General features: G+C 41.8%; 1 protein-coding gene across 1 annotated transcript in view; it reads left to right on the forward strand.

Annotated features, from left to right (window-relative positions):
- Positions 1 to 9876, forward strand: part of REPS2 (RALBP1 associated Eps domain containing 2) — a 239499-nt gene that overhangs the window by 206023 nt on the left and 23600 nt on the right. Inside the window, exon 18 of the mRNA XM_029929616.1 lies at positions 7777 to 7882. Coding sequence (XP_029785476.1) covers positions 7777 to 7882 — 106 coding nt within the window. The remainder of the gene's footprint in view (positions 1 to 7776; positions 7883 to 9876) is intronic.

Raw genomic sequence — 9876 nt, forward strand, 5'->3', positions numbered from 1 at the left:
AGTGTCTGTTCAGATCTTCTGCCCATTTCTTCACTGTGCTTTTGATTTGCATTTCCCTCTTGACTACTGAAGTTGATCATCTTTTCATAGATTTATTGGCTGTTTGTATATTTTCTTTTGCAAAATGGCTCCTCAGATCCTTTGCCCTCTTCTGCTTGGATTTTTTTTTTTTTTTTGAGTCATGGGCTATTGACCTATTCCGGATACAAGTCCCTTGTCAGATTCATGATCTGCAAGTATTCTCTCCCATTCTGTGGGTTGCCTTTCCACTCTCTTCATGGAGTCCTTTGCAGCGCAGAAGTTTTTAATATTGATGAAGTCCAATTTATCTTTTTTTTCTTTTGTTACTTGTGCTTTTAGTGTCATAGCTAGTGCCTAACCTAAGTTCATAAAGATTTTTTTTTCTGCTACTGCTTCTATGGATTTTATAGTTTTAGCTCTTACATCAAAATCCATGGTCAATTTTGGGTTCATGTTTGTGTATAGTGTGAGGAAGGGGCTTAGCTTCATTCTTTTGCATGTGGATATCCAGTTGTTCCTGCACCATTTGTTGAAAGGAGATCCTTTCTTTTATCTACCTGTTTATCTACTGTCCTCAGTGTGGTACTCTCTCACTAGTTAGGTGACCACATGGTGTCAGGCTGAGAGAGGCTAGCGGCCACAAGCAACACCAATAATGTTGTAAATGGCAGGGATGAACTTCATACAGCTTGTTTTAGTTCCCAGACCAGTTCCTTTTGGAGTGATATGAAGCAACTTAGTGTTCATAATTTATTTTATTTTTATTAAAAAAATTTTTAAGTTTATTTATTTTGAGAGAGATGGAGCGAGCAGAGGAGGGGCACACAGAGAGAGAAAGAGAGAGTCCCAAGCAGGCTCTACACTGTCCACCCAGAGCCCAACACGGGGCTTGCACTCACAAACCATAAGATCATGAGCTGAGCCAAAACTCAGGAGTCAGGCACTTAACCGACTGAGCCACCCAGGTGCCCCAGCATTCATAATTTTTTAAGCCCTGGAGAGAGAGACAGCCAGAAACATGATGTATAGTTCTTTCTCACCCAGAGTTTGGAAAAGAATTAAATTCTGATGCCTTAAATATCCATTGGCTGTAGGAAGTTAACCTCTCTTGTGTATCTGGAGTGGTCTTTACTATGTATTGTTTGGGGGGAAAATGAGAAAAGAGGCACGAGTCATTTTCTTAATTGTCTTACAGAACCCTGGTTAAGAAAGGCTAAAAAAAAAAAAAGACTAGTTGGAAAATGATCATCAGCTCTTTGGGAGGTGAACATCAGAACTGACCTATTGTAAGAAACAAATTCTCCTTCAGATACATCATTGTCTACTCCATTTAGGGCAAAGGAAAAATAAACTGTTCTCTGCAAGCAAGCTGCTGGGTCCAGGTTATAACTAATAAACACCTCCTGGGTTGGGTCATCAGTCATGAGCTGCTCCTAAGGACAAAAGTGGGTGTTTTAAAAAGAAATACTTGGGTTTACTTGGTTTTCCCCTCACATACCACATATCCAGTAAAGATGAACTTTGGGAAAACAGAATTGTTTGAACAGTTTGGAGAGAGGAGATGTTGTGTAATGGTACCGTGACCGAAATTGTGCGACCCTCCATGGCGTCTGCTCTTCTCTGTAGCACCCGAAGTGTCCTGAACCACCCCAGCCACACCCAGCAGCCCGTGTACGGCACCGTTGGCCTGCCCGTGTGCTGTTCTCTGTGTGTGTGGGGGGTATGCTGCTGTCCTTCCTGCTTCATATTTGGCAGCACTGGGATGTCTGTGGCCTTGATGAGTGCCATCCCTAATGAAAACCTACCATTTCCAACTGGAGAAAAGGCAATACAACTTCATTTCTTAGATGCTGTACTCATAATTCCTTGGAAGAAATCAGGGCTCAGGTTGAAGGCTAAGATTTTTCTCATCAAGCAACCCTAGTTTATATTTTTGAATATTGATTCACCTACTTGAATGAAAGCCAGGTAACAGCCACTCAAATAATGTGGAAATTGACTTCTTTCATGTGTAAAAGTCTGAAATGGTGAGTAGCCCTGATGCGTGGAGCAGCTCTGCCCAGCAACCCAGGTGCCTTCCTGTATTCTTATTCTAGATCCCCATGGAGGTTGCCTTTATTCCTTGGTTGCAGATGGCTCACTAGCATGTTCATCTTCTGGGCCCCAGAGAGGGGAGAGGAAAAATGGAGAGGAAACAGAAAGGGTATGACTCAGAAGTGGTGCACATCACTTCTCTCTGATCCCTTTTGCCCAGATTTAGTCATATGGCCTTACGTCCCTGCAGGGGAGACAGGAAAATGGAGTTTCTGGGTGGATGGCCATGTACCTCATTCAGCTGTGGGTGATAGGCTGGCTACTGCAAACAAGAGGGCACAGGAATAGGTTTTGGAGGATGGTCAGCCACAAAACCTTGCATGCCTCAGAGTGCTGTAGTTCTCAGTTGATAGATAGCACACAGTAGAACCAGACAAAATAAATGTCTACTTAACTGTTACTCCTTCCATTTTCCTCCTTGGAATCCAAGCCAGTTAGAGCCCAGCCTGGAAGAGTGAGTGAAAATATTAGAAGAAACTATAGAGACAAACTCCAGAAGCAACTCATAAGAGGATGAGGCAAGTTAAATGCTTTACTGACTCCTTCAAAGATACTCTGGGCTTGATCCTATCTTGTGTTATTTAGGGCTCCTTTGTAGCAAATGATAAAAAGCAACTTGAGGTAGCAAAACAATACTCTTTATTATAAGGATGTAGGGGTGACTCATGGAAATCCGTGGCAAGAGTGGATTGGAAGAGAAGATTGCAAACCCTTTGGAGTGTCTTCTGATTCCTTCAATTTTCTTAGGGTGTTGTTGATATTTTTATCTATGAAGACTTCTGAAGCACCTTCAGCTCCTGAGATGACTTTGTCACTGTGCTGGGCTAGGCTGAACTGAACTATTAGCCATAACCCAAATCCTTCAGAGGGAGAACTGGTCAGCTCAGCGTGGGCCAGCATCCACTCGGGGTCAAAATAGAGGTGAAGGTTTTCTTAAGAAACTACAACTGCCTGCCAGGAGCCCATCCCAGTGGAGGAGGTGGGAGGAGATGGAGACAGTTCTCAAAGGAGGAAACTGCTAGGAACTGGGCACACATAGTGTATAGTAGTTTAGGGAGGGACATCATGTTCTGATCAACATCTTTTTTTTTAAACTTTTTATTTTGAAAGAATTATAGATTCACAAGAAATTACAAACACCATACAGAGCTGTCCTGTGTATCTTTTTTAAAAAAATTCTTCTTTTTTAATGTTGCATTTTATTTTTGAGAGAGAGAGAGAGAACGCATGCGCGAGCGAGCAAGAGTGTGAGCACAAATAGGTGAGGGGCAGAGAGGGGGGACAGAGGATCCTAAGTAGGCTCTGCACTGACAGCAGCAAGCCCAACGCGAGGCTCAAATTCACAAACCACAAGATCATGACCTGAGCCAAACTTAGATGCTTAACTGACTGAACCACTCAGGTGCCCCAATCCTGTGTGTCTTTCAGCTAGTTTCTCCTAATGGATGACATTTTACCTAACTGTAGTACAATATCAAAACCAGGACACGACATCAGACCATTGTATGTGTTATTCTATGTCGTTTAATCACATGTGTCGAGTCTTGGAACCACCACTGTAATCAGGGTACAGAAGTCAGACCTACTCCCTCTTCCTCACCATTCCTTTCCCCTGGCAACGATTGATGTATTTCCCATACCTATAATTTTGTCGTTTTGTGAATATTATATAAATAGAGTCACAAAGCACGTGACCTTCTGAGTTTGGCTTTTTTTCACGCGGCACAGTCCATTGACGTCCAAGTTATGTATCTCAATCAACACTGCTAGGCTGTATTCTGTGCTATGCGTGTACCAGTCTGTTGAGCCATTTGCCTGTTGACATTTTTGTTGTGTTTAGTTTAGAATTGTAAATAAAGCTACTATGAGCACCTTGTGTATGGGTTCTCATGTGTACATAAATTTTCATTTCTCTGGCACAAATGTCCAAGGGTGTGACTGCTGGATTGTGTGCTGAGTGTATGTTTAATTTTTAAAGAAACTGCCAAGCTGTTTTCCAAAATGGCTCTCCCATTTTCCATTTCCACCAGCAATGTGTGGCACGTGCAGTTTGTACACGTCCTCACCAGCATTTGGTATTGTCGCTGTTTTTTTTACTTCAGCTGTTCAAATAGATGTGTAGTTTTATCCTACTGTGGTCTTAATTTGCATTTCCCTAATGGCTAGTGATGTTGAGCGTCCTTTCATGTGTGTATCTGCCATCACATATCCTCTTTGGTAACATGTCTCTTGATGTTCTTTGCCCATTTTCTAATTGAATTGTTCTTTTGCTGAGATTCGAGAGTTCTTTATATATTTTAAATACATATAAATTGTCAGATATGTGCTCTGAATATATTTTCTTTCAGTCTGTAGCTTGTCATTTCATCCTCTTAACAGTCTTTCATAGTGAGAAAGTTTTTAAAATTTCAAAGAAGTCCAACTTACTGAATTTTTTTTTTACTTGTATGGATTGTGCTTTGGTTGTCACATCTAAAATACTTCACCAACCCTAGGTCTTAAAGATTTTCTCTTATGTTTTCTTCTAAAAGTTTAAAAATTTTACACTTTATATTTAAGTTGCTGGATCCATTAGGTCAGCATTCTTTTCCTTTTTTTAAGCTTGTGGATGTTGAATTGCTTCAGCATTGTTGGTTGAAAAGGCTAGGCTTGCTCCATTGACTTGAATTTGCACGTCTGTCAAAACTAAGTTGTCTGTACCATTGTGAGTCTCTTTCTGGGTTCTCTATTCTGTTCCATTGATCTGTGTGTCTTTCCCTCTACTGATGCCACACAGTCCTGATTCCTATCTTCATTACTTGTTTACTTGATTACTATAGCTCCATAATAAAATGTCTATTTCTCCCACTTTATTATGATTTTTCAAAATTATTTTAGCTATTCTGAATCCTCTGACCTTTCATATAAATTTTAGAGTCATTTTGTCTTTTTTAAATGTTTTACTTATTTTTGAGAGAGAGAGAGAGAGAGAGAGAGAGAGAGAGAGAGAGAGAGAGAGAGAACAGGAGAAGGTCAGAGTGAGCGGGAGATACAGAATCCAAAGACAGGCTCCAGGCTCTGAGCTAGCTGTCAGCACTGAGCCTGACACAGGGCTCAAACCCATGAACCATGAAATCATGACCTGAGCCAAAGTTGGACGCTTAACCAACTGAGCCACCCAGATGCCCCAATTTTGTCTTGATCTGCAAAAATCTTGCTGAGATTTTGATAGGAATTATGTTAATAAACCTTTGTACCAACCTGGGGAAAGTTGACATCTTTACTATGTTGAGTCATCCAATCCATAAACATGATAAATATTTCTCTATTAATTTTGATCTTATTTTTTCATTAGTGTTGCATAATTTTCAGCATGTAAATCTTATATATGTTTTGATATATCTAAGAATTTCAGTTTGAATCTTTGATACTGTATTTTTGAGTTTTTTCCCCCAAGTGTTCATTGTTAGTTTATCAAAGTTCTATTGATTTTTGTATGTTAATCTTCTATCCTCCAAACTCACTTCTGTTCTTGCTGAAATAATTTATTAGTTCTGAGAATTTTTTTTATAGATTCCTTGGAGTTTCCTATATAAGTCATGTCATCAGTGGATAGGAACAGTTTCATTCTTTCTAATATGTGTGCCTTTTATTTCTTTTTTAGTATTACTGTACTGGCTAGGACTTCTAGCACTGTGTTGAAAATAATAGAGTAGAAATCCTTGCTTTGTTCCTCATCTTAGGGGGAAAGCATTCAGCTTTTCATTCTGTATGATGTTAGCTGAGGAATTCTTTATCAAGTTGAGCAAGTTGGCCTCTATTCATAGTTTTCTGAGAGTTTTTATCATGAAATGGGTATTGAGTTTTAACCAGTGCTTTTTCTATGTCAGTTGATAAAATCATGTGAATTTTTTCTTTCAACTGTTACGATGGTGGATTACACTGATTGACTTTTGAATATTGAATCAGTCTTGCATCTCTGGAATAAAGCAGTGTTGGTCATGGTGTATAGTATTTAAGTATATTGCTAAATTCAGTTTGCTCATGTTTTGTTAAAAGATTTTGCAACTATCTTCAGGAGAGATACTGTGCCTAATTTATGTCTTGCTAGGCTGTCCCCGTTTGAAGTCATTTGGCTAGAGAGAGCAAGGTTTGGGCTTGGGAGAAGGTGCTTTTTTATGTCCTTATTAGCATTTATAGATTACGGACTTTTCCACTATCTAGTCTGGGATATATGAAGCAAAGAAGAAAACTCAGGGAGTTCACTGCTGTGTGTTTCCCTGGGTACTAAGTTCCCTAGCTGGCTTGCCTTCTTCACTTTTTGGAGTAGTCTTTTTTTTTTTAAGTTTATTTATTTATTTATTTTGAGAGCCTGGGATGGGTAGAGGTGGGGAGAAGGAGAGAGGGAATATCCCAAGCCGGCTCTGCATTGTCAGCACAGAGCCCAACGTGGGGCTTAATCTCACAACTGTGAGATCATGACCTGAGCCGAAATCAAGAGTCAGGCGCTTAACTGAGTCACCCCGGTGCCCCTTTTTGGAGTAATTTTATGTGTTTTATATAGTATGTGCAAGATTTTACTTGGTGCATAGAGAGAAGTGTGTCTACTCCATGTTGTCCTGAAACCGGAAGGCCAATCCTTATCTTTCTAAAAGTAGATTTTAAGGCCTCTCCGCTGCCTATTTATGGATGGAAAAAGTTCATCTTTAAACTTGCCGGGGAAGGGAGTACGCCTTCTACAGCTTGGAGCCGAGTGGCGGCACAGTGTATATTCTCAGTGAATACTGATCAGATCTCCACAGTGGTCACTGTGCATTCTGGCTAAGTTGCTCTGGCCTGGACCCCACCTCTTACTGATTACAAATATGTCTGGGTTTTTTAAAACTCTGAGAATTCAGTATTTTTGCTGTGGGATAAAAGGCTGTAAGTTATGCAGTCATATTGATTTATCATCCCAACTGTGGACAGCTCTGAGGGAGAAGGTGGGTTCTAAGACAGGCAGTGTGCCAGAGACTGTAGTAGGCAGAGTGGAGCATGTGCTCACCTCGTTACACCTGCTCTGGGAATTTACTCTGGACTTCATTTGGGAATACTGTTATTTAAACGTTTCTGTTTTTCTCACGTGCCACAGATGTGTGCTCTGGTGTACACACATGCGTGAGCATACTCACAATAAACTCAAGCACTCATGCCTAATAATGAGGAAATGAAGGAGAGTTATACAGGCTGGCTAAGAGAATGTAAGATTTTTGCTAAAGAGAATGTTTTTCTATTCATTTCCTTCAGACTTGTCCACAGGGGCCACCTGCAGGTCTTTTAAATGCCATTAATGCTTACACAAAAAGGGCATTCTAGTTAATGCGGTTTGTCAGGAAGAAATACTTATTAAATTGTCTGGGAATAAATGGAATGCGAAATTTGAAAAGGTCCAATTCACAGATTTTCTTCAAGTTATAAAATGGGAATGACTTCAGGTATAAATAATTCATCCCAACAAATTTGTTTCATTTGGTGTGTGCCCGCATACGTGCTGCCTGTGTGTGAACATAGGGTTTTATGTTTGGAGCCCTGTGACATTAGCCCCTTGTTCGTTTAGCACTTGCCATGAATCCGAGTGTTCCGACCCACAAGGGTCTGGACCTCTGGCTTCTAGTTCACTCAACTGTTTGTACTTTTTTATAGACAGTCTTCCAAACAGAAGAAGGCTATTCAGACTGCCATCCGCAAAAATAAAGAGATAAACGCAGTGCTGGCCCGGTTGAACAGTGAACTCCAGCAGCAGCTCAAGGTAAGGAGCTTTCTGAATGTGGATTACTAGGCTTTCTGTGTGGTGGTTTTGTTTTGCCCATTGGCTGAGCACCTGGTTCCATTCCTATTGGTAAGACTTGCATCTTTGTTGTCAAACGTCTTTTGGAAGGCAGAGAATCGCTGCACTTAAGTTTCGTGGGTTGGTTCCTGTATGTTTACAGGGAGACTAGTGACTTGAGTATGCAGGCTGCGTGTCGTGCACTAGTTAAATGGACAGAGCATCTCTGACAAAGGCTGTCTGAAGCCTTCTTCATGGTCCAGAGCTTCTGGAGAAACCCTTGATTGTTTAGATCCTCCCTGAATGACGCTATACTTCCTTAGGCTGGAGAGGGTGACCCTGATATTATGAAAGGCCCAACCCCCCCTCCTCCGAGCACTTGGAGATGATTCCGTGGCACCTTGTCAAGGACGTCTCCCTGTCCTTACTGCCTCTTTCTCTTTTCCCTTGATCTCTCCTGTATTCATTTCCCAGCACTGCCATCCGAAGTACTGCGAGCTTGGTGGCTTCAAGTAACAGAAATCACTTCCCACAGCTCTGGAGGCTAGAGGTCTGCAGTCCAGGTGTCAGCAGAGCCATGCTGTCTCTTGCACGCGTGCGCTTGCCTTCTCTCTCTCTCTCTCTCTCTCTCTCTCTCTCTCTCTCTCTCTCTCTCTCTCGGCTCTGGGGAGAATCCTTTCTTCTTTCTTCCCAGCTCCTGGTAATTCCTGGCAATCCTGGGTGTTCCTTGGCTTCCAGATGTATCATTCCAGTGTCTGTCTCCACTGCCACATGGTATTGTCTCTGGGTCCGTGTACAAATTCCTCTTATTGAGTCCTCTTCTTCTAGGGACACCAGTCCTCGAATTAGGGCCTACTCTAATTTAGCATAACCTCATTTTAGTTAAATTACATCTACAAGGGTCCTATTTCGGTGTAAGGTCACATTACAGGTGCTGGGGGGTGAGGACTGAAGCACATCGTTTTGAGGGACATGGTTCTACCTCCTACACGCCCTGGTCCTCTCCTGCCTCGCTGCCGTCCATGTAAACACATGCTGGTATTGTCCTTTGTCTTCTCACATCCCCCTCCAGCTGTGGGCCCTGCTCTCTGGCCTCCTGCCCAGCCGGGTTCCTGAGCACTCTGCTTCCTCACCAGCAGCTTTCTCTCTCTCTCTGCTTCAGTGTCTCTTCACTCCCCTCCATTCACATTCCTCCTATGACCAAATCCAATGGGCTGTTTGAGTATTACTTGAATTTTCTGAAGGATTCTACACATGGACTATTATCTCCTCTGGCATTGCTTTTCTCACTGGCTTTTGGGGTTTAATACTTTTCTCATGTTCTTTCTTCTCCCTCCCTCCCTTCCTGGCGTGTCTTCCTTTGCAATCTCTGCTATTTCTTCCTTCTTTGATTTCTCTTGTATTACTCTCCCTTTGCCCTAGTATTTTAGGATGAACATTTTTCAAGCTTACAAAAAAGTTGAAAGAATCCTATGGAAAATACTTTGATCACCACCTCTTTTTTTTCTTTAATAGTTTATTGTCAAATTGGTTTCCATATAACACCCAGTGCTTCTCCCCACAAGTGCCCCCCACCATGACCATCACCCCCTCCCTCCTGCCCCCTCCCCCTTCAGTCCATGGTTCATTTTCAGTATTCAATAGTCTCTCTTAATCTGTGTCCCTCACTCTCCCCAGCTCTCTTTCCCCCCTCCTCTCCCCATGGTCCCCTGCCAAGGTCTCTCTCCTGTTGGACCTATGAATGCAAACATATGGTATCTTTCCTTCTCTGCCTGACTTATTTCGCTTAGCATAACACCCTCGAGGTCCATCCACTTTGCTACAAATGGCCAGATTTCATTCTTCCTCATTGCCATATCGTACTCCATTGTATAGATAAACCACATCTTCTTGATCCATTCATCAGGTGATGGACATTTAGGCTCTTTCCACGATTTGACTATTGTAGAAAGTGCCGCTATGAACATTGGGGTACA

The sequence above is a fragment of the Suricata suricatta genome, chromosome X (genome assembly GCF_006229205.1).
Source record: "Suricata suricatta isolate VVHF042 chromosome X, meerkat_22Aug2017_6uvM2_HiC, whole genome shotgun sequence".
Lineage (NCBI taxonomy): Eukaryota > Metazoa > Chordata > Mammalia > Carnivora > Herpestidae > Suricata > Suricata suricatta.